This window comes from Myiozetetes cayanensis, unplaced genomic scaffold (genome assembly GCF_022539395.1).
Source record: "Myiozetetes cayanensis isolate MyiCay16 unplaced genomic scaffold, myiCay2020 scf2-11, whole genome shotgun sequence".
In the NCBI taxonomy this organism is placed as follows: Eukaryota; Metazoa; Chordata; class Aves; order Passeriformes; family Tyrannidae; genus Myiozetetes; species Myiozetetes cayanensis.
In genome coordinates, this window is record NW_026087411.1 from 90,251,991 (window position 1) to 90,277,572 (window position 25,582).

At 36.5% G+C, this 25,582-nt stretch overlaps 1 protein-coding gene across 17 annotated transcripts in view; it reads left to right on the forward strand.

Annotated features, from left to right (window-relative positions):
- DST (dystonin) overlaps positions 1-25,582 on the forward strand; it is a 301,419-nt gene that overhangs the window by 161,268 nt on the left and 114,569 nt on the right. For all 17 annotated transcript variants that reach the window (XM_050316395.1, XM_050316379.1, XM_050316384.1 and 14 more), the window contains 16 exons: positions 757-882; positions 1,271-1,423; positions 1,677-1,831; positions 1,985-2,111; positions 3,131-3,314; positions 4,297-4,454; positions 4,780-4,958; positions 5,177-5,315; positions 6,112-6,305; positions 8,592-8,754; positions 9,452-9,535; positions 9,626-9,733; positions 10,447-10,545; positions 21,519-21,653; positions 23,973-24,061; positions 24,678-24,813. In XM_050316395.1, the coding sequence (XP_050172352.1) occupies positions 757-882; positions 1,271-1,423; positions 1,677-1,831; positions 1,985-2,111; positions 3,131-3,314; positions 4,297-4,454; positions 4,780-4,958; positions 5,177-5,315; positions 6,112-6,305; positions 8,592-8,754; positions 9,452-9,535; positions 9,626-9,733; positions 10,447-10,545; positions 21,519-21,653; positions 23,973-24,061; positions 24,678-24,813 (2,229 nt within the window). The remainder of the gene's footprint in view (positions 1-756; positions 883-1,270; positions 1,424-1,676; positions 1,832-1,984; positions 2,112-3,130; positions 3,315-4,296; positions 4,455-4,779; positions 4,959-5,176; positions 5,316-6,111; positions 6,306-8,591; positions 8,755-9,451; positions 9,536-9,625; positions 9,734-10,446; positions 10,546-21,518; positions 21,654-23,972; positions 24,062-24,677; positions 24,814-25,582) is intronic.

Below are 25,582 nucleotides of genomic sequence, written 5' to 3' on the forward strand. Positions count from 1 at the left end.
AGCAAATGATGCAGAGCTCAGTTACTGAGTTTCTGTGGTTTTTTTTTTTTGCTTTTTAAAAATCTACTTTTTGAAAACATTTAAATTATAAAGATTTATCTTTAGTGTCTTCTGGATTGGATGACTGCAGATAAAAAGGGGATGATGCTGGGGTGAGATTCCTTTGGGCTGAGAAGGATGGAAGCCCAAAGTGAGGGAAGGGCCACTGGAGAAGGCAAAGCAATTGTTGGTCCTAGTGGTCAGGGTAAGAAATGGAATTCTGGATTTAAGCAATGAGGTTTAAGGGACAGAATGGGGTGAGGATTGTCACAGGACATTTCTTTTCCCAACTGTGCTTAACCAGGACCCTAATTTGGCAGTTCACTTCCCTGTCTACACAAAATGTTTGCTCCTCTGCTCCCTGAATTTTGCAGCAGGTTTCCACACTTTGTCAGTTCTTTATATATGAAAGTAATTGTAATTCTAAGAAAAGCTTGACTTCAGAAAATTTTTCAATTTCAGGAACAGTAATTAACTAAGGTTCAATAACGGCTCGATTAATTTTGCATGTAGATAGTACTAAGAATAACTTGTGTGTGCCTTCTTGAAGAGTACATTTAGACATGAGGTCATGAATCTCTTTCAAGTGTTGTGCAGTGGTCACTTAAAGCAACAAGAAAGGGTTATTTTAAAGAAGTCAGCACTTGAAATAAACGTTGGTGTAGCTGATTGTATACTTTTTAGGTTGTTTAAAAGTAACCCTGGTATTTATCCTAGTTTTTCAGTGATGCCAAAGAAGCCATGGAATATTTGAAGAATTTGAAAGATACCATATACCGAAAATACAGTTGTGATAGATCAAGCAGTGTTCATAGGCTGGAAGACCTTGTCCAGGAGTCCATGGTAAGAATTCAAGGACTCTATTAACATGAGTTACAATGAAAGCAGAAATGTGTTGAATTATAGTTGGATATAAAATGTATTAAGATTATTCATTTAAAGTGAAGGAAAAATAGTTCATATTTCAGAACTTATAAGTAAATAGTTGTATTTATCCATTTGCAAAGACTGTTTTTCACAACTTTAAAACGCAGTATTATTTATTTCTTTATATTTACAATACCAGATCTGGGAAACCAGTGGCTACAGAAAGATACTTTGTTCTTGTAAAATGTATTACTTTTAAGATACACTGTAGAAGGAGTCAGGAAAAATAAGTTTAACAGGATCAAAGAGGCAACACTGAATTCTGGCCATCTCTTATGACGTATTCTTTTCTTAACTGTTCTAGGAAGAAAAAGAACAACTCTTGCAGTATAAGAGCACAGTAGCAGGCCTTGTGGGGAGAGCAAAGGCAATAATTCAGCTGAAGCCAAGAAACCCCGACTGTGTACTCAAAACATCCATCCCAATTAAAGCCATCTGTGACTATAGACAAATTGAGGTTAGAAACTTGAATTTCTTCAAACCAATTACAGATGTGAGAATTCAGTTAAGGTTTTGTTAATTACCATGTTCCTGGAGAAAGCTAGGCTCTAAATTTCTTCCACCCTAGTAAACAAGAGCAAATCCCTGTGTTGGAACATTGGTTTTGTTGTTCTGTTGCTTATTTGTAGACACCATTTGCAGAAGTGCTTTGTACAGTTATTTCGTAATACTTGGCTCATCAAATTATTCTGCTTTTCTGTTAATACTAGATAACTATTTACAAAGATGATGAGTGTGTGTTAGCAAACAACTCCCATCGTGCTAAATGGAAAGTCATTAGCCCAAGTGGTAATGAGGCCATGGTTCCATCTGTGTGCTTTACAGTTCCTCCACCAAACAAAGAAGCAATAGATACAGCCAACAGGTAGGGACAAAACAAAACTGCCTATTTTCTGTTAAAATTAATTTATATGAAGCTTGGGTTAAGAGAATATCTCACGGGAGTTTTTTGTGGGTTATTTTTTTTCTTCTTCATGTGTAACCCTGATCTAAATTTGGTGGTTTTTTCATATTTCAGGATTGAACAACAATTTCAGAATGTTCTGGCCCTTTGGCATGAGTCACATGTAAACATGAAGAGTGTGGTGTCCTGGCATTACCTGACAAATGAAATTGAAGCTGTTAGAGCTGGCAATGTTGCCTCGGTATGTGCTATGACTGGGAAGGGCTCTTAACCATTTGCTGGGAAGTCATAGGATGCACTTCCTGGAAATGTATAATCGGTGATTTGCAGCAATCCTCATCTTTCTTGTGGGATTAGCTGGCAGCAGTGGTCTTGCTGGTTACCAGTGTGCAGTGTTCTGTCCTGGTCTGAGCAGTCTTTTCACAGCTAGGTTTGGGGAAGGAGCAGAGTGGTGGTGTCAGGAAAACTGCTTGCAGCCTGGTCTCCTGTTGTGAGCAGAGACCTCTTGAAAGGAATGAACACTAACTAAATTCTGCATTTTATGCTGCAAAGGTCTACCTTTCTGCATTTATGTTGAAGATATCTGGGGAGATTAGCTTCATTAGGCTAAGGTTTATCTTCCTGAAGATGGTCATTATTTCCTCATGCTTCAACTTCTGACTAACAGTGGAACAACTGTTAAGTAACATTTAGTCTTTCAAGCTGCAGACAGCTGAACGCTTATTCCTCCATAATGCATTTTTTCATTCTCGTACATATCTGTAACTTGAAATGTTAAATAGCTAGTTAGGCCCAATCTGTCAGAAATGAAATAGTGATATAGATCAAATTACTCTTCTTTCTGGCTAAAACAACACAAACCATTACCATAATATTTGCAGTATCCAAAATGACATTTTCCCTCCTAATCCATCACTGTTACTGTTGGAAAGAGGAATCTGAGATAATTCTTGAGGTGTCCCTGCTTGTATGACTCTTGCTGCTTATTTGTTGCTGCTTGGTCAGATGAAGTCTGATGTAGGGTTGTCTTAACACAGCCCATTACTGGCATTAAAGATGAAAAAGGATTTTATGGTGAGTGTAAACTGTCAGCTGTCAAGTGGACTCCAGCTTAGGAACACTAAGCTTTCACAACCTCAGTTCTTTGACCTCACCATCTTAGTAATTGGTCTTTATTGCTTTTTGATAAAAAGTGTTACAGGGAACTGTGTGAGTGATGGATCATTGCTGACTGTGCTTTGGGTTTATAATCTGTTGCAGATAAAGACGATGCTGCCAGGTGAACATCAGCAGGTTCTAAGCAATTTGCAGTCCCGCTTTGATGATTTTTTGGAAGATAGCCAGGAGTCCAAAATCTTTACAAGCTCTGATACAGCACAGCTAGAAAGGGAAGTTAATGTTTGCAAGCAATACTATCAAGAGCTTCTGAAGTCTGCAGAAAGAGGTAAAAATTAGTTTAGTGCACTAGAAAGATTCCCTCATGAAAGAGATTTTAGTTCTTGATCCTGAGATCTGTTTTATCATATTGATATTGTTATCACTTCTGTTATTTTGAACAGAGAGTTGTTTTAACAATGTGCACAATTATATTGTACTGAAGCTGTAATTTTTTATTAAGTTTGTCTATATTAAGCTATGTACAAAATATTGTTGTGTTACTTAATATATAGAGTACTGCACAAATTTTACACCTAAGAATTTATTACGTGCTTTACAGCTCACTGTTTAGTCCCACCTGTCTTGTTTTTGAATGCTGAAAATACAATTTGATTACTTTGTTGATTTCATAAGAGAATAAAAATTTTTTCAAACTGTTAAGGCAAGAAAAGCATCCTAGGTATTTCTCTAGCTTCACAGAATGCTTGTAGTTACTGTTCTCTTAACACTCTTTTTGAGAATAGAAAGCTTAAAATGTCTGTTCTGATTTACTGTTGAGTAGCTAAAGATTTCAAGAAATACGGTAGTGCAAAGCTGCTTACTTTATTAGCACAGTTCACTGTGCTTCAGGAAAGATGTGGTACCCTGTGCATTGGAAAGAGAGAATTTAACGTACCTGATATCACTAATTGAGAGTATCAGTCACTGAGTTCAGCAAAGTCTGTATAGGGGTGATGCCTGTGCCTGGGATGCATGGCCACAGACAAAAGTTTTTCATGGGTGAAGAGATCATCTAATAATATCAAAAATTAAGGGTTCCTAAAATCTTCCTTAAAGCCAAAATTCCAATGGAAACTAATTTCATTTCAACCAGTCACAGAAAGACCTCACACAGAAATCACACAGAATACGCCAAGTTGGAAGAGACCCATAAAGATCATTGAGTCCAACTCTTGTAGAATGATGACTTTATGAAGTTTCATGAGACAATGTGTTGAAAATGACGTGATGACTTTGCTTGCTAACATGGGCCTTATTTCTTTCAACAGAGGAGCAGGAAGAATCTATTTACAATCTGTACATCTCTGAAGTCAGGAATATCAGACTACGGCTAGAGACTTGTGAGGAGCGGTTAATACGGCAGATCCGAACACCAATGGAAAGGGATGATGTACATGAAAATGTGCTTAGGATTTCAGAGCAAGAGGTGGGCCTTTGAGAAAGGCAGTTTTACCTAGGAAAAGAGCTTTATTTAAAAACAAATATACGCAGACATTTTGAGTGTAACCAGGAAGATTTACACTGCACCTTGTAAAGATGAGTCAAATATAATGCTTGTGTTTGTGAGAAAAAAAGCTGCTGGTAATTGATGACTCTGTTAGTTTCCCTATTATATATGTATATCTTTTTATTTTTTAAAATGTTGTCCACATGAAACAAGCAAAGGGCATACCTGTACTGATAGTGATATGTAGAGTATATATCAGGTTGATGTAGGATGAAAGCACTGTCAATCACCTCTCATTTTACAGAAACTGAAGAAAGAACTGGATCGACTGAAGGATGACTTGGGAGCCATCACAGATAAATGTGAAGAGTTTTTCGGTCAAGCTGCTGGTTCACCTTCAGTCCCTACCCTGCGCTCTGAGCTCAATGTTGTTATACAAAACATGAATCAAGTTTATTCCATGTCTTCCATTTTCATAGATAAGTATGTACTAGGGTATCTTCCATCACACCTTTTAGTTCACAGTTTTCTCTTCAAAATAAATTGAAGAAATGAGTATGAATAATACTAATCTAGGAAAGGGGAGTTAATATTTTAACATTGTATAAAGGGGTGCCCCATGACATGAATAGACTGAAGAACACAAGTATGTTGAATGTTGTTATTGATGGTTCAGTTAACAGAAGATTACTGTTTTTCAGATTAAAAACTATAAATTTGGTCCTGACAAACACCCAAACAGCAGAATCATTAGTGAAACACTATGAAACTAAGTTGTGTGAAGAAGAGGCAGTAATGGCTGACAAAAACCATATTGAAAACCTGATGGGTACATTAAAGGTAAGAGTTCGCTGGTGCCTTCTCATGGGCAAATCAAAAAATAAGAGAAATTAATCTGTCTTGTAACACCTGACTTGGTTATGCTATACTGTATAGTGTATAAAAAATTGGCTTGTGTATTTAGTTTTAGTCTTTATTGGGGTTGACATCTCAGAAAAAACTTACTTTGGAGCCTTAGGAACTGGGTAGTTTGAAAGCATGTTCCCACTGTTACGAAATGCTGTGAAGTGTCTGAACTTCCAAGCAACAGTGGCACTTGTTAATGCAGTAAGATTTTTTTTCTCTTCACAAGGTAGCATATACATAAGGTAACATAAATGTAGAGTTACATTTATATTATCTAAACATGACCACAATAGCAATCCTACTATTGCTATATTATACTAATCAGGGTTTCCTAAGAAGCTGGGCATATATCTTTGAGAAATAGAAAGATTGAACTTAAGCATTTTTCGGTTATTGTATAAACCTCATTTTGATACTGCAAAATATGAGTAATGCTTTTTTTTTGTTAGAATGATTGGCATCTACCTAATGTTTCTTTTTTTAAGCTGTAGTTTATAAGGTAATTGTGTTAATTTGATGTCTGTGTTTTGATCTACATGTCTTAGGGATTGCTGTTACGAGGAATTATTTTGCATTTTATAGCTATTAGTTGCTTCAGACCCATTCTGGCACCATTTAAGTATTTGAGCAATCAGAAGTAAAATATTAATTAAAACATTTTTATTGATTAATTTATGCATTTTGTCATAATTTATGAGTTATTTACAGTTTTTCATTTCTCATATACTAGCAATGGAGATCTGAAGTAGATGAAAAAAGACAAACATTCCATGCCTTAGAGGATGAACTGCAGAAGGCAAAGATGATCAGCGATCAGATGTTCAAAATGCACAAGGAACGTGATCTTGACTTTGACTGGCATAAAGAAAAAGTGGACCAGTTGGCTGAGAGGTGGCAAAATGTTCATTCTCAAATTGAAAATAGGTTTGTATAACCTTTTATTATAAATTGTTCATGTTCTATACTGGTTTTATTATTTCTGAGGAAAAACAATCAGAAATTCATGCTAAAAGAAATCCGAATAGTTTTCTGTGCTGGTTTTGAAATTTGCTAAGATGAATACTTGTTTTGTGCTGCTGACATCATTGCCTTACTTTTCCACAGGAAATGTCTGTGACTATTAAGCACCAAAAGATGAACAAGATTATTTACTTACAACTTACTGATACACAGTAGACATAAATTGTCTTCTTTCTTCTTCAAAAAAAAACCTAAACAGAAAAAGCCTGCAGAAGTGGTTGGCAGTCCTATGGAAATACCATCTGTTTCTTCATATAATTAGTTCTGACAGGCTAAACTGATGAACTGATTCATCAGTTATGATTGGACAAATGTTAATTTGCTTTTAATGATTCAAGTGCTAAGTCTAGAAGTCCTTAGCTTCCATTGACTTCTGTGATGATAATTTTGGTGCAATAACTTTTTGGTGAGGTGCCTTTTTTTTTTTTTTTTTTTTTGATATGTGTGCACAACCTCAATATCCACTTGAGATATTGCTCTAAATTCAAGCCTTTACTGTGAAGTTGATATTGAAAAATGTTACTCAAATGCACACCTACACAGATACAGCAGAACACACCTCCCTGGAGTTCTGAAGGCGATGTCCATACATGACACTCCAGGAAATACTTTTTCCTTCAATCTCTACAGTTCTGTTTCCTATATGTAAAGGAAGCAGAACTGTAGAGACTGAAGGACAAAATACAAGCAAGTTGAGGAAGTCTGTACTATACAGTCTGAATTTATTTTCTTTAAAATGTACTTCAGTTTATCATTATAGATAACTTGAACAAGAGCATTGAAGATAGTGCTGTTGATGTAAAAGTTCACAAAACAACCTGTCACATTTTCATCCTTCTTTTCTAAGGGGTGAATATCCATTCAGGTGCAATACTGAAGTTTTTCGCTTGCAATTAACTAATTTAATTGTGTCTGTTTAACATTGGTGGAAGTTAGAGGGAAGATGGGAAAAAGCCAACTCACTTAAAGCTAACTGCAGAATGACTAGCTTTAAATCCGCCTCAGATTTTTCATCATTTGATATTTTAACATAATTTAAATGATTAAACAGTGGTTTTATGATTTCCTTATTTCCTCAGAGAGTAAGCATGAACCACATACTTTCCTCACAGGACTCCATCTTGAATAGAATATGCTGAAAAATGGCTGTTAAAGCATAGTGGATTCTGGTATAAATAAGACAGACTGTGGTAGTTGCAGCACAGAGCTGTAAACAGGCTGCTTTCTGCAAATGTTATCTCTGCTTCCTACCAGCTTAACACTGATGATCATTATACAAAAAATGTGTACAAATATTGGCTGCAGTTATCATGATCCTTTCTCTTTTTCCTGGTTATTAGCTTTAAAACATGCTTAAGTATGAAACCTGAGTAATACAATTTCCTTTGCTTGCTCTTTTTGGTATCTTGAGAACAACGCTAGAACGATTCCAAGTATTCATTCCTAGTCAAACTGTAAAAAGTTGTGTAATAAGTATGTTTATCCTGCAGTGTTGAGTGGCAATATTTATATGAGCTTTTAAGTAGAGTCCTAGAATATCCTGAGTTGGAAGGGACCCACAAGGATCAAATGTAACTCCTGGCTTTGCGCAGAGCAACCGCCAAAATTACACCATGGTATATGTGTAACAGTATAAGGATCATGAAGGAAGAACTGTCTGTATTTCCACCAGTATGAAAATGAATGAAAAAATACACAGAACTCTCTTTACAGGTCAAAACCATGATTTAAAAATGGACATACAGGATTGATTACTTTCGCACATTAGTGGTCTTCAGTTTTAGTGTAATTCTGTTGTTTTGTGGAGGCACAGAGTGTATGGTGAACTGCTCCTTAACTCCAGCACAGCACACTTCTTCTTGACCCATAGGTCACATTTGAAATACTCTCACTTCTTGTAACAGAATTGAATGCAGTTGCAGAGCCCTCCCTCTTCCTTGGAGTTTTCTGCACTCATTGGGTTTCAAGCAGATGATCACACTAATAAGGGATATATGCAAAGTTTCTGCTATAGTAGGATCTCTCCTGGATGTCCTTTATGATAAATGAAAAGGCTTCATGAAGCTGAGAGCCTTGGTGTTTGAGAAGTGAATTTGCTGTTTGTTGAGTTTCATTTTAGTATGTTTGAAGTGTTTTTTGTTTTTAATAATCATCTTCTCCCCCTTTACCTATCTTCTAAAATAAAATCAGGTTGCGTGACTTAGAAGGTATTAATAAATCTCTGAAGTATTATAAAGATACTTACAATTCTTTGGATACTTGGATTCAACAAGTGGAAGATACTCAGCGAAAGATTCAAGAAATACGTCCTGAAAATAGCAAAGCTTTGGCTAAACAGTTGAACCAACATAAGGTATGAAAGGCATGTCCATGTGGGAAAGCACTGCTGTAATGACCAAAGAATTATAATATCAGTTTAACCCAGTGATATCAGTCTTGTTGATTGTGAGGTGCTTGTATCCATCAGCCCCTACTGTAAAATTCCAAGTAATCACAAGATTGTATGGTTTCATGTTTATAATGCAGCCATGGATATATCACTGATGATTGTCATATTATAGACCAGATTGTTTGGTCCTCAAATCTGCAAAGAAGATCAAAACCTTAAAAATTCTGGACTCTCTTTATCACATAATTTTGTATTCAGTACTGCTCTTGGTGTTTATGGATGTAGAAATGTTTTCATGGAAGGAGAGCTAAACTAAACAGCTATCTCCTGCCAGAAGGAAATGCAACTTAAACAGGAGACAGAATAATAAATTATATGCATGAAATGGTATACTCCTGATTTTGGTTTAAGTTCACTTACCACCCATTAAACTCGGTAGGTTTTTTCACTTTTTTTGTACCATAAATCCTATGACGCCCAGGACATAGGCTTGAGCATAATTACTTGAACACACATGGATAGGAACATATGAGATGTTTGATAAACTAGATTTAGATAAACATCTACTTACGTTAGATGATGTCAAATAAAGTAAAAATGTTAATTATAATAGTAATAAAAATAACTTTTTAAGATAAAAATGTAGATTCGTATTTTACAGATGCTGGTTTCTGAGATTGAAATGAAACAGAGCAAAATAGATGAATGCCAGAAATACTCAGAGCAATACTCAGCTGCTGTGAAGGTAACAAATAACATTACACTTGTAATCCTATTGTTTTATTGTCAGTATCATGTGGGATGCCAGTCATTTAGTGTATTCTCTCTTTTACAGGACTATGAGTTACAGACCATGACCTACAGAGCTATGGTTGACTCCCAACAAAAATCTCCAGTGAAGCGCCGAAGAATGCAAAGCTCATCAGACTTCATTATTCAAGAGGTAAATGGATTTCTTGTGACTGGAAAATGTGAGTCTTTGCTTAAAACAGCATAAACACAAGAATAGGTTTTTGGATTTATTAATGATTAAAGAGGATAACCCAAGCAAGATTATTTTTTTCTCTGTAGATACATGATATGATAAATATTCTCTTGGTCATTAGGCTGTATTTAGGTAAGAAGACTGTATATCGCAGTTGATGAACAAAAGTAATCCAAATAATAAAAAGCTGTATGAGAATTTAATCTCAGTAAAACTATTCATTACTACCTCTGGGCTGGACCTTGATCACAGTAAACAGGGTCAGCTTTCATTTTAACTAAGGTAAAACTTACCAGATCTGGATGTTTTGGCAGATTCCAAGGCAAATCAGTCTCATTTGGGTAGGAAAGATAAACCTGTCTCCCTGATAACTGTAAGAGAGAGGAATAGTGACCAACACTGCTTGCCCCTCTTACAATCTGTTATTAGAGGGGAAAGAATAAAGTCAAAATATTGTCTTCTGTTTCTTCTCCTTATGGATCTCCTCATAGATCCTTATCATTTATCTGTGCAATTAAACTTTGGAATCAGAATTAGGACTTCAGATTCCACCATCGGAATTTTGAAATGAGAATTGGGATAGGTTCTAGATTAGTGTTTATCACTTCTTTTGAGGTTAATTGGAGTATTTTCCTTTGTCACACCTTTCCCCCTCCTTTGTTTTTCTACAGTTCATGGATTTACGAACTCGTTACACTGCCTTAGTGACCTTGATGACCCAATACATTAAGTTTGCAGGTGATTCTTTGAAAAGACTGGAAGAGGAAGAGGTAGGTCCTTCCCTGTCAGCCAACCAAGCGAAAAGAACATCTAGGCAAACAAAGAGCAATATACCTATTGGAATGATTCACAAAACTAAAATTTATGTGCACATTGTACATGAACGTAGCGCTGTACCATCCATACACATTGCCAGTTCTTCCAGCTAAAAGAATCATATGATTCACTAAATTCTGATGAAGGTGCAATTACATACATTCGGTTTTAATACTTAAAGTATTAGGGCTTGATCTTCTGGATAAATGCAGACATTAAGATGAGGGCAGACTTAACTGTGCATGCACCATTGATATTCCATAGTATGCATTCTGATCCACTTAATAACATGTAAGGAAGTTCTTTTAACAGGGAGGTATGATGCCCTCTTAATTTCTGAAATTTTCAGATATATTTTTCCTTCTGTCCTTTTTGCCACATTGTTTCCTGGGGGTCAAATAGCATTTTATTTATGCTTGGTGTTGAATCTTATCAGCAAGAGTAGATTGTTAGACTGACAAAGTACTCAAAATACATGTTTCCTGGAGAGTCAACCTTCCAAATAATTGAGAAAAAATACTTCTAAATTCTTCACTTTCTTTTGAAATATCTTTTTCTGGAAGAGATGATATATAGCCATTCTTTAAGGACTACATTATTTGAGTATAAACTTTATAAATTAGATTGAATTGAAGAACACTATTGTATGGGTATAAATTTTAATGTTATTGTTACAGACAAACTCAGAGTTCTATAATTCTGGCACTGGCTTTGTCTTTATTGGCTTTTCTTACTATTAAATTACCTCTGAATCAACTGTAACACTAACAGCATTACATCTTTGTGCATCATCAAGTGGTGGAGCAAACTGATGGAAATATATAATATTTGTTGATAAATAGCCATCATAACTGAAGATTTAGTATGACTTATAATGCTAATGTCATCAAAGATAAAAAGTCAAACAAAGAACAAGGATCAGGAAACCTGTGAATGTCAATAGGCTTCACGTTCTTCAAGAACAAGTGGAATCTCTCAAAATGTTTTGAGTTTCAGTCTACTTTGAGTCTCCAGGACTGCTTTTTTGGAAATCCAATACCCCCATCTTCCCTCCTCATCCACTTCCTGGCAGCCTTCTAAATCTTTGGTAGCTTCTTTGAAGATAAGTAGGTTTTTTCTTTGCAATCAGGGTAGCAAATCAGAAAAATAATAATCCTTTTCAAAGGAGGAATGATATTTTTTTTCTTTTGGGATCAGACTTCTGAAGTCTATCATTGTTCCAAGATTTTCTTCCATGCCAGTCGTTTTTCCTAACTCTCAGTATTGGCATTAAGAATGCATAGAATAAGGAAAAAATAAGATGCTTTCCATGATATCTCAGTTTAATCCATATGCTGTCATGCTCAGAGTTTACCAGAAGAGAGTGAACTCCAGCAGCCTGTGAAGTCAGCTGAAGTCTTTCAACGTTTGAATCACAATGAAGCTGTTGAATTGAGAGAGGAAAATAAACCTAAGGAAAGCATGATGGATGTGGAATGTTTGCAAAAAGATAACTCTTCCAGTAAACCTGAACACACAGAAAATAAATTGGAAATTGACAGAAGAAAATTAAATGTAAACAGATATAATAAAATCAAAACTGATAGAACATCAAAGCAACTTTTTAATTTCAGTGGTCAAGAAAGTAGCATTAGTGGCAACAGAGACAATAAGCTACATAGAGAGCAAGACAGTTTAACTGGTAATCAAAGTAAAGAAGAAAAAAATGGCAGAAAAGATTTTTTTGTTTCAGCTGAGATCTGTATGAGTGTGAATAATGATCCTGGTGAAATGTTAAACGAGAAAATTGTTAATGGAGAGAGACGGAAAACAGAGGGAATATCAAAGAAGTTGCCTGGAGTGGAAATAATACACAAAACCATAAGAAAAAAGAATTCGAGGAAGGCAGGGAGTGATGTTTCAACAAAGGAAGAATGTGAGGTGCACTCAGAAACTAATTTTGAGCTAACAATGAAGAAAGCTAAAGTCATTCCAAAAGCTGGAAAGCATGCCCTGGGTATCAGCCCTCGCAAACAGCAACATTTTTCACCTCTTTTTGAATGTCAGCATAAAGAACATTGCTTTACAGAAAGCAATAGCAACAATACTTTAAACTCTGAAGACAGAGAGTTTCAAGTGTGTTATGAAAAAGGTGATTCTCTTTTAGGTGCAAGGGATGCAACATCTTTAGAGAAAGTTGCATCTGCTTTCAGAGAGCTGGCAGTGCACAGTGGAAGTGAAAAAACAAAGTTAAATTTGCATTCTATGAGCAATCCAGATGTTTACTATAATGTTGAAACAGATACTGTCAAACTGAACAGAGAATCTCTGGATAAAAGTTACTTCCTAGCAGAAAATGAAATTTTAGAAAAATCAAATTTAAATCCAAATGAAGCCAAGAGTACAAAGCAAGAAATTTCAGCTGCTTCTTCGGGAGATATTTCAGGGAATCATTATGCAGAAAAAGTCTCTGAATCTTATCCATTAGATTTTGAAGTGTCACTAGTGCAGAAGGATCGAAGTTTAGGTACAGAATTGTTAGGAAATGCTGGTGATTTAAATGCAGATTTTAGCCTCTCCGAAGTTATTTCTGGAGAAGAGGATTATTTTCCATTATCAGAACATGGATTAACAAAAAAGCTTTTGAGTCAAGATGGCAAACTAAGTGTGAAGAAAATATCAGAGGGCAACATTTATGGTTTGGGTGACATAAATAAAAGTGGGAAGAAGCAGAGTGGAGAAGACAGGTTAGAACAGGGTCAGAAATGTAAAGATTTATTGCTAGTTGCAGAAATGGTCAGTAGAGATGAGGGTCATAGTGCAAATGTGCCCAGAGAAAACACTAAACTCCAGAAGACATTCTGGGAAAAATTAGGGGAAAAAACCTCATTTGAAAAAAAAGAAAAGCAAAAAAAGAGAGACAAAGATAATGAAGAGAAAAGAAGCACAACTATTATTAAGGTACCAGAGTTTTTATGGAATGCAAATGAAACAGTTAATCTAATAATGATTCTAAATCAATCCAAATCAACATTTGAATCTCAAAATATGTCAAGTGATTTAAGGTTGATTGAACATAATTTAAACAATGAATATGCTAATTATGTATCAATTACTGTGTATTTTGAGAGGCTTAATTTTTTAAAATTCTTAGACATTTATTTTTATATTTATTTTGTGTTACTATTTACCATCCTTTTCTCCACCCAGCTGATGCTCAGCCATGTTGATTAGCAAAAATGAAATCTAAGAAGATATAGTTTGTGACTGTATCTGTATTTTTAGTTCTTCTTTTTCAAGCATAATACATTTGTGTCTATGGGAGCATAAGAGATCTGATAACAAATGAATTTAAACATTTTGTTTCCATTGGAGGCTGTTCAAAATTTTAATACAGAGAAATATGGAGAGGAACTGAGGAAGCTGCCTTTGCATTAGCCTTTTAGGAAATGTTTCATATATCATGTGAAAAATCAAGTAAATCTGGTAAATTTTAATTAACCCAACATTTTGTTTGTTTGAAAATTTTGCTATAATTACCCTTCGTGCGCTGTTTGTATGATCATAGGAATATAGGTCTGTTCTTACCTCATGTTAGCTCACATTTGATATCTTAACACCACGATAGTGCTAATGAAGATAAGGTATGTATAGCTTAAACCATATTATTACTGGTGATTGCACATGTTGCTTGTAAGACTTGCCCTGGATCTGCCAATATATGGAGACTACCAGCCAACTAGTTTTCACTAGGATTTTCCTAATTGCCTTGTTTATACTTCTGTGCCTACACTGCAGAACAGCTGTGCTCTTACCAGTCCCCCGGCAGCACCAGTGGAGGCACTGGGACTGTGGAGCACGCTGTGGATCAGAGATGTGCTGGGGTTTAGATACTTCTCTTTCTAGAGCTGTTGCACTGTTTCTGTTCTTGGGGGGAAGTTCAGAACCTGTGTTATTTTTGCTTGCAAGCTTAAATCCTTCTTCCAGTTCCTGCTGAACTGATCCAGAAATGGTAGACCACTTTTCTTCTTGGGGATTCTTGCACACTGTGTTTGGCTTACTGTTTGCTCTGCCTATTTGTTTGGTGAGCAGTCTGGCATTGCTTACTGCTAGGAGGCAGCTGAGTGAAATGAGAGCCTTCAGGACCTCTTTGCTTTGTGGATGTCTTTGTCAAGGGTTTCATATTTGGCTAATGGTAACTTCCTGAAGCCTTCAAGAGAAGGTGATGGTGGTGGGAACTGCTCGTCCTTCTTTTCTGGACATCCTTGTATATGAGTAAGTATTTTCCCTTCTGCTTTTCTAAGAGCCTAATATGTTTCCTATGTTGTATTACAAAAAGTACATTCCAACTTGTCTTACTCTTACAGATTTTAAAGAACAAGGAAGCGTCAGCACGTCAGGCATATTCAGATCTAATGGCACAGCAAAGTAACACAGTTGATGAGAATAAAAAACTCATAGGAAAGGTAAAAGCACTTGAGGAGCTGTTGGAGAACATGAAGAAGCAAAAAATCCAAGTGGAACAGGAGCTCCCTAAAGTGAGGGAAGCTGCAGAAAAAGAGCGTAAGAAGCAGCAAAAGGACATGGAAGAAATCTGTCTTCAGAAGACCAAGGCTGAGCAAGAGGCAAAGCAGTGTCGTATAGATCTAGAGAACATGGAGAAAGAGAAAGCAGATGCAGAGCAGGAACTGGAGTGTGTAAGGCAGTTCATTTTTCAGGCAGAGACTCAAAGAAGTATACTGGAGGAAAACCTCCGTGCTTTTCGAAATCAAATAGAAGAAAGTGCCTTTACCAGAAGAAACTTGGAAGAGCTTCTAAGAAGAAAAGATACTAATCTTTATGATTTAGAGAAACAAAAAAACACCTTAATGCAGGAGCTGAAGAAAAAAACAGACGGAGAGGAGAAACTTATGAAGCTTATCAAGCAAATGGAACAAGATCTTGAATTTAAAGGGAACCTATCAGAAATAAAACTGCAAGAAAGAGAGAAAACTGAAGCTAGAAGGAAGGTTGTTGAAGGAAGATACTCTGTAACTAGAGAAACTTCCCTGACAACTTTCACTGCTGGGCCAGGCAGCCAGTGTAGGACTGACTCTGAAATTACAAGTTTCCAGAAGAAACTAGAAGCCAAAAAAGTAGAAGAGCTTAAGCAGAAGATAGATGACTTAACCCTTGCTAACAAAAAAGCTGATAAAACTATTAAAGACCTGAAATATGAACTGAATGAAATTGAGCTTCAAAAATCATCAACAGAAGAAAAGTCTCGTTTATTAAAAGAAAAGCTAGATAAAGTCAATAGTGAACTTAAATGCCTAAAAATTAAGTTGGAGGAAAAAGACCAAGTAGAGCAGGGGTATTTGCAGCAGTTGAAAGAACTGGACAGGCAGCTACAGAGAGCCACAGGTAAAGCTGAAGAAGTGATGCAAGAAGCTATGGATCTTAAGAAAATTAAGATGAACTATCAGGAGGAGCTGAAATCTGTTCAGCAAGAAAAGACAAAGCTAAAAAGAGAAGTAGAGGAGTTAACCAGATCACAGACAAAAGCTGAAATCACTATCAAACATTTAAATTCACAGATCAGTTCTCTTCAAAAAGAGAAACTGGCAGCTGAACACAGAACACAGTCATGCAAAGGAGAAGCAGATAATCTTCAAGACCAATATAAGAAAATTAAAGAACAGTTGCTTCAAAAAACAAAAGTAGAGAAAGAAAACCAGCTGGAAATTCAGATGCTGAAGAATGAATTAGCCAAAAGCAATCAGGTGTCAGAAACATTGAAACGACAGATAGAGGACCTTAATAAATGGAATACTGATACAAAACTACAGATGAAGCAAATTCAATCTGAATCAGAGAAGATGGCTTTGGAAAAACAAAATATTCAGAGGAAAAATGAGGCATTAAAAGCCCTAGCAGATGGTTTCAAAGAACAATTGCACACAACAAATGAACAATTGCACAAGCAAACAATAATTGAGCAAGAATTCATTTGTAAAATCAAAGGCCTAGAAGTTGAACTAGCAAAAACAAAAGACCTAGCGAGTGAATATAAACAAAAATGTGATAAACAAAGTACTTCCACCCTCACCATTAACCGGGAGGTTAAAAATTTAAATGCTCAAATGAATGCTCTAACCATGGAAAAAAGAGTGAGCGAGCAGAAGATCCAGCTACAACAAACTCATATACAAGACCTAAGTAGCAAATTAAAAAAATTGCAGGATGAGCTCCATCAGAAGACTCTGGATGAACAGATGGCACGCAAGAAGATGATTCTGTTTCAGGAAGAATCCATTAAGTTTAAACACTCTGCAGAGGAATTTAGGAAAAAAGTTGAAAAATTACTAGAATCCCATAGCATCACAGAAAAGGACATTTCTGGCATAAAACTAGAATGTGTTGCTCTTCAGCAGGAAAAGCATATGGCTGAGGAAAACATCATGTTGTACAAGAGGCAAATGGAAGATCTTCAAGAAAGGCTTAAAAAATGCCACGAACAACTGCAGCAAGGGAAGCAGGCTGAAATGGACTATCACCAGAAGTGCAGGAAACTTGAGGAAGAATTGGAAGTGCAGAGGCGCATGGTTGAGAGCTTGAAACAGAAAATGGATCTGCAGGTCAGGGAGAGTGAACACAGGTTTCATTTGTTACAGAATGAAGTTCAGCAAAGTAATAAGCTCCAAGATTCTGGATTTAAGTTGAGCTGTGGGAGAAGAGGGAATGATTTCAATTACCTGAGTGATGCCGCAGCTAAAGAATTTGAACAGCTTCCTCCACATACAAAACCAAGTTCACCTTTGTTAAGGCAGAAACAGGAGAGATCAGGTTTTAAATCTGATCAAATAGAAGAAAATACATTGTACGTGAGTGCTGATGATACAACACCGAGAGAGGTGCAGTTCCAGATGTCAACCATAAACCAAGCATTAGAAGATTCAAGCTCACAGTCTTATACAGAGTTTGTTTCACAAATGAGTACACAGTTCCAGATAACTTTTGATAAAGCAAGCCAAATCTCTGGAACCTCTGAAAAGGACACATTGAGAAACAGGAACCTACACAGTTCCAGACAAACTATTAGACATGGAGAAGACGCAAAACATGAATTAGGAGTGGTAAAACTGCATCCCTTGGAGGTACACACTACGTTTTGTGAGGGTTTACCTTCCTAGTCTGCTTTTTACTAGTCTGTTTGTTTGTTTTTAGTTATACTTTATCACCTCTCTCTAATGTTTCTTATGTTCCTATCTTGGTGAAGGGAACCCCTTCCTTCTTATGCAACATAAAAAGCTTTTCATTAGACCTCAGTACCAGGTTCTTTAATATCTAAGAAACATTATTTTAAAAGTTTGTGTTGGAAATAGAATTTCACATACACTGTTGTATCATTATTGGTCAAAATAAGCTTTTATTAACAGTAGTAGGTTCACATAGTAGCAAGAAGATATTGATGCTTAATCTAGTCATATTCCTGTTATTGAATAAATATTTGAAATGGCAAATGCACTTCAAAACTCTCTCTAATGCTAGTAGCAGTTCTCCTTTCTGACTTGCATTCAAGTTCTCCCTTTAATTTCTCTGGTGATGGATTTAGGAGTAAGTTACATACAGAATAGTCTGCAGTTATATTTCTCACTGTGTCAAAAAATTCCTATTTACAGATAGTGAAGAACAAGCACTATGACATGCATGTTGAAGTCACAACATTAAACCAAGAAAATGACAAGACGTTTGGTAATGAAGAAAGAATGTTTGAGGGATACAAAACATCTGAAGGGTTTAGGAAAGAAGACTTTGCAAAGATGAGCTCTTTCGTAGGGGAAGAGATTTTGAGAAATGTTGATGATGCTACTCAGCAGGAATATTTTACAGAGGAGTATGATGCTATTAAATTTGAAGGTCTCCGACACGATGTAACTGCCAGACAGTTGATTGAAGTTAAACTTTTAGACAGGCTCACAGCTGAGCAGCTCATTTCAGGGCAGAAAACTACTGATGAGATTCAGAAAACTCTTGAAAAATTTTTAACTAAACCTACAGCTATAGCTGGGCTGTACCTTGAATCCAGCAAAGAGATACTCTCTTTTGCTTTAGCAGCAAAGAGAAGAATCATAGGAAAAGCACTGGCATTAGCATTTTTAGAGGCCCAAGCAGCTACTGGTTTCATCATTGATCCCACAACAGGTCAGAAGTTCTCTGTTGATGATTCGGTTGCTAGAGGGCTTGCAGATAGTGAATTCAAGAGTAGACTGCTTGAGGCAGAGAAAGCTGTTTTGGGCTATTGCTGTTCTGGGAAAGTGCTTTCTGTGTTTCAGGCTGTGGAAGCTCGACTTTTAGAGAGACAAAAAGGCAAAAATATCCTTGAGGCTCAAATTGCATGTGGGGGGGTAATTGATCCTGTAAGAAGTGTTCGTGTACCTCCCGAAACTGCCGTGCATCTTGGCTTGCTTAATAACACAATTTTAAAATTTTTGCATGAACCTTCTAGTAATGCAAAATGTTTTTACAATCCAAATAACAGGAAAGCTATGTACTACTGTGATTTGCTGAAAATGTGTTTGTTCAGTGTAAGCAGTAAATGCTTTCTGCTTCCAGCTGGTGAAAGGAAAATAAGCAGCCCATCAGCGGAGAGGAGTCATAAAACTTCTGTAGTAGATGTTGACACAGGAGCTGAAATGACATCATACGAGGCTTATAGAAAGAAATGTATTGATAAAGCTACATATCTTGAGCTTTCGAAACAAGAATTTGATTGGAAGGAGTCTACGTGTTTTGATTCTGATGGGAATTCTTTCCTTTTGCTTACAGATCTTAAAACTGGTGTACAGTTTAATATTGAGGAGACCTTAAACCAAGGTAGAATTGACAGAGCATCAGTTGATAAATATAAGGAGGGCTTAATCACAGTTAATGAGTTTGGTGATATTTTAGTTAGCAGTTCACAGCCAAATAAAGATTTAAACAGTCCTATTGCAGGGTTCTGGCTTTCTGAAACCAACGAAAGAATTCCAGTCTTGAAAGCCTCACGTAAAAACTTGGTAGACAGAGTTACTGCCCTCCGATGTCTTGAAGCTCAGGTTAGTACAGGAGGTATAATTGATCCATTTACTGGGAAAAAGTACAGTGTTTCTGAAGCTTTGCAAAGGGAGTTAATTGATGATGGTTGTGCCAAGCAAATCCAGCAGTGTGAGCTGATCTTTACTGGGATCATTCATCCTGTAAGGAACACTTTTATGTCAGCCGTTGAAGCTGTGCATTTAAATGCCATAGACAAAGAAATGGGCATGCGCTGCCTGGAGTATCAGTACCTGACTGGTGGCTTGATAGATCCAAAGTCTCATTCCAGGTTAACAATGGAAGATGCAATTAAGAGTGGTATTATTGATGCTGTCACAGCTACAAAGATGAAGGGCGAAAAATTGCATGCTAAAGTTTTAACATGCCCCAAAACTAAGAAGAAGATAACCTACAAAGAAGCTTTAGAGAGAGCTGTTTTTGATTGCCACACTGGACTGCGATTGTTAGAAGCAACTCAGCCCATAAAAACAGGAATTTCCAGTCTTTACTATAATTCATAGTGCACAAAAGATATTACTACTCATTTTGGGCCCTGCTGAAAAACCCGTTCAGGTTAAGGAAATGATCTATGGTGGCCTTTGTGGACAATCATAAATGTTTTCTAGCATAATAATGAATTGCTGTAAAACTAATTGTTACAAACCACTTATTAGTGTAAACTACTGAAACCGGACTTAGATATTACTTATTGCAAAATTGAAATTTATAAACAGGCAGATTCATAATTTCAAAATGCAGTCTATGTGTTCAGTCTTTCCCTGAAGGCCTTCTCTGACATTACCTACATACAGGCAGTGTAAACGAGAAATTGTACTCAAGTTGGTGAAGTTAACGTTCGTGCAAGGAGGGTAGATTTAGGTGAGACAAGGATCGTATCCTTACATTGAAGATTGAAAGGCATTGGCCATTTTGTGAATGAACACGGTGCAGTATTTCATGTGACCTGTTACTTAATTTAATATTACAAATCAGTTTGTAGATATCATTTATTTTACAAAAGTGGCAATAAAATATACAAGGGTTAAATCTGCAGTGCAGTAAACACACATGCAAAAGTACTTTGTCTCACACTGGTATTTAATTAATTTCAGTGGGCTACTTACACAATAAAGTTGTAAGCTTTTTTCTCACTCGAGGTAACTTTTCTCTTTAGAAACGTTTTCACGCTCTAATAGGTAAATTATATACAATTGCATATCAAATAAAAAAAATCCATTTAAATAAAACGTCTTTATTTTTACATGTGATACATGGAAGAACTTAAGCATGTTTTCTCAGTATTGATAAATGTCCACCTACTAACAGGTTGTACTTATATGAAAAGGAATGTGTGTTTTTCTATGCAGAAAAAGATTAAATGTCACAGTATTTTACTGTTATTATTCTTTTTTCTGTAGACATAAAAGCAGTGTATTATCACAACTGTAATTTAGTAATCCATGTGCATAGATTGCAAAATACTGTTATCCTATGCAGGCTGTACATATCCACACCTGAGGGTAATGCAAAGGCAGCAATTCAAAGATACTTTATATGGAAATTTTTTTAGATTTTTATCTGCTGAGTAATGGCTGGATAGCGATGCTTTTTCCTTGTATCAATAATTTTATAACGATTGTATGTATGTATGAATAAGCACCTTTATCATAATTACAAATAATTTGAGGTATTATTTTGTTAATATCTATGTGGTGTTTTTGTTCCTACATCAAAGTGTCATAGTAATGCATGTGGTGATAAATAAAAAGAAATCATTTTATGTTTATGTGATAATAATGTCATTGTGGTAGAGTTGTTTTGTATGGACATTAATGTTACATATTTCAACAATTTACTTTTACATATTCTTATAATTCGTGGTGCTCCTCAGAAATCAATGGAAGAGGAAAAGAAGGAACATGTTGAGAAAGCTGGGGATTTACTAAAATGGGTGTCAAACCTCAGCAAGACACTCAGCAAAGAAGAAGGAGAAAAGGCTGAAAAGACAGACTTGCCTAAGCAGCAGGTACACAGATGTCTTTTTAGGTTTTTACCAAAATGTTCCATAAATACTTCTTTTCCTGCAAATCTCCGTCCACATTTTCCTCAAGGTGGAATTTCCCATTTGATTGTGAGTAGAGGGCTGGGTACATGAACATCAATGTTTAGGGACACAAACATGTTTCTCCGGAATAGGTTCACACTGCTTTTTACAAACCTAGTGTGTGATTTATTCTGACACTGCAGAATATCAGTTTAGAGAAACTGGACACTGCACACCGTAACTCAGCCTTTGTAGAGGGTCAGTACATCTTGGCAGATTGGCACTTTGGGCACCAGGAAGGAGGAAGTTGGTAGGAGGATCCTGAGAGCCAATTTTTTATTTATTTGCTGTTGAAAAGATACTCAGATGGGTCTTCTTAAGGGAAAGTAAAAACTGCCGTCCTAGGAAGTACAGCAGCTGTTGGCTGAGGCGTTAATTATCACTCTAGTCCACAGGCTCCTGGAGTGGCCCATCTCGACGCCTTTGTATTTAACAGGTACATTGTCACTGTGTACAGTTGTAACTCTGACCATAAATTTCCATCTGCGAAGTTTCCTATAATTTCTAGGACCTCCTCTCCTAGCCTTGTCTCATGAAATAGCTTAGTGACACCTAGAAAGATTTCAGTAGGTGACGGTCTGCCTGCGCAGTGAGCAGCACAGGCACGGAGTGGTGTCTTGGCCACATACCTCAGTACAGGGCCTGATGTGTGGTCTTACAAACATGATTTTGGCCGTCTTGGCAGCCTGTTCCTGTGGTTTTATTTTGGTTAGACCAACTGGAGCAGCGTGTGCGTAAATCAAGCTTGCTGTTGGGCAGGTCAGCAGACCTGCAGTCCTAATGACCACCAGACCCAGCACACTGCTTGTTCATAGAGAAGCAGTGCTAGCTCTGAGTTTGTGCCTATATGTATGTAGGAGGAAGTAAGCTTGTATTGGTTTGAGCATACTGATTATTAACTTGCTAGTAGTTAGGATCAGGATTTGCAAAAACATTCAGTGCTGGTCCTTTTCTGCCCTTGTTAATGACAACACTGCAAACCTTTGTCAGTGTTGAGCCAGTGTTCAATCCTTAGGGCATCTCAGCTTACCACAGCAACTGTGGGTGTCATTTACCCTGTCCAGCCTGAGCCCTCAGTGGGTAACCTGTGAGTTAGTTGCCTTGGCTTTTTTTCACAACGTAGTCCCTTGCTGTGGAAGATGGGTGTGTGCTGAGGGTGTTTCCTTCTCTTGTGAAACAGCCTGGTGAGGCAGCAGCACCGAAAGTGGTGATTTGATAGTTGAAATACATTACGGGGTGTAGCCATGTTCTGGGAGGAGAAGCTGCTACCAGTGGTGACAGGGTGCACACAGCAGCTGCAGCAACACTGGTTTCATGAGTAAAGTGGAGCTCATGACCCCACCGGCTACCTCAGCCTGCTCACATCACGTTCTTGTGTAGTGCATACAGTGCTTCTCTTGGTTCCTGTACAGGCAGCACAAGTGGTGAGATCATAGCCTACTGGTGGTGACTGCAAAGCAAGACTGTTCAGGCCCTTTGACACAATGCAGTCAAGGACAGAATTGGTTCAGTCCAGGCCCAGGTGAATGCAGGGCCCAAGCACCTTGCTCAGGTTCTCTTAGCACCTCCATTGAACATATCTGCAGCTTGCAGACTCCCCTTTGATAATTTGCCTTTATTTATCCAAAATGAGTGCTTTTCTTTGAGGACACTGCAGGAAGTTTCTCAGAAAAATTAAAAGATTAAATTCCCACAAGTTCCCCTGCCACACTGAGTGCTTTAGTGGGGATGACAGAACTGATAGTGGGGAGAATATTAGTAAATAATTCAATTTTTCAGACATGTGATATTGCATTTGTCTCTGATGTTGTATTTCATGAAGGCTGGTGGTCTTAGGATACATTTTTAAAAAAAATTTGTTATCCTTCATTTTGGTGAGCAACTTCTTGAACATGACCATTGTACACATACCTTTATAAAGCTGTTGTAAACAGTGCCAACTCTAAGTGATTTTAAATGATTGGGTAATTTTCATACAAATAACATTTTAAAATAAGTTCTATTTGTTTTGCTTGATAGTCTTCTAATACAAACAGCTTACTTAATGAAAAGGCATAGCACAATTACTTATCCATATGCAAATTATACAATTACATGATAAATAATATTGCTCTGAGGATAGCCATTATTTTAAAAAAAACCAAACTATTACATTACTGAGATTAGTTCCAGATAGAAATACTATGTTTGTTTTGTTTATGTACATAGTTAAGTCTTGAACACAGTTTGCTTCTTTTTCAGATTTCCCTGCATGAAATGTCAACCAAAAAAGAACAAATAGCTGAAGCTCTGCAGACTACTCAGTCATTTTTAGCTAAGCACAGTGATAAGTATGCCATTTTTTATTTTTCAAATAATATAAATTAATTGAATCAATACATACTGTTTGCTTAAAAATAAGTCCTAATCTTAATTTTACAGTTCCAGCTGCATTTCATGTACAAATGATATACCAGTTTGGGTGGTTTTTACCATCCTCTTTGGTGAAACTTGGTGCAGTTTTGTTTATTTCAAGAACTTGGCTTGGTTTATATACCTCCGGTCAGCTTAAAAATATTAGGTCTTTAAATTTTTATTTGGAGTCAAAATAATTAACAGATTTGTAGCAAATTAGTACTTGAACTATATGTCACAAGATTGTTTCATCTGTGTCTGAAAAAAGACTGTTTAAGATACTAAATTGCTGAAATATCTCATGCTTGCTAGTTTTGTTACCTGTCTTGACTGAGAATCACTAGACAAACGCAAATGCAAAGGTTTAATGCTTTTTTTTTTCTGAATAACTACAAGCTTTCTTGACCATCTTTGTAATTAGTCTGTATTTCTTCTAGATTACTTGTACCAATTTCTGCCCCACTTTTTTGGGTAAAGGTAGTCCGACCACTCCCAAGAGGTTATGAATTACCCAAAGAGATCTCCTTCTTCCTTTTTTTTTTTTCCTAATAGAATGACAGATGAAGAGCGACATGAAATGGAAAAGCAAGTCAGATCTCTCCAGGAGAGCTACAGCTTGTTATCCAATGAAGCTTTTAAGCAGCTGCAGGAAGCACAGTATCTGGGTGATGAAAAGATGGAAGAAAAGGTAACAAGATAGAAACTTAGATTTCAGTCTCTCTTGAGATTTACTGCATGGTTTTTGAACCCCACATGATCAGCAAAAGAAGAAGCTGCAATTAACAGTGTGTAGAAGGAATTTGAGATTTAGTTGACTGAAGGTGTTAAGTATTTTCTGTAAAATACTGTGTGTGACCTTACCTGTGCATATGAACATTCTACTCATCAGACTTCTTTTGCGAAGAGTCTTAATAATGTGTGCCTTGCATGAAAAAAGATAAACATATCATTCATCTTTTAACTCTTCTCTTAAAAGCCATTCTTTGACTGCTAGATAAACTTGTGTTTCTGCTGCAAAAATGACACCATAACATGATAATCTCTCCCATATATCACTCAGAAATGTCCTAGAAGAGATCTACTTTCAGTTTTTCTTAAAATTTTTCTGCATTTGAAAATGGGAACACACAACATGATTAGGTCTGAGGCACTACAAATACATTTGTTAATGGATATAAACTTTAAATATGGAGTTCTCAAAAATTATGTTGCAAATGAGTGTTCTCATATACATATAGAGACAGTGTCTGTGTAATGAGTTCAAATAATGTTGCCAGACTGACTTCATGCTTTTCATGCAAACTAAATGCAATATTTGGTGCTAGAGTATCTGATTCTATATTGTTGAGTGTATATGCAGAAGTGCTGTATGCTGTAAACATGAATAGCATGGTTGTGTTGAATCACATACTGTTTCCAAATATTCTAACCTTTCACGTACATTTATAGCATGAAAA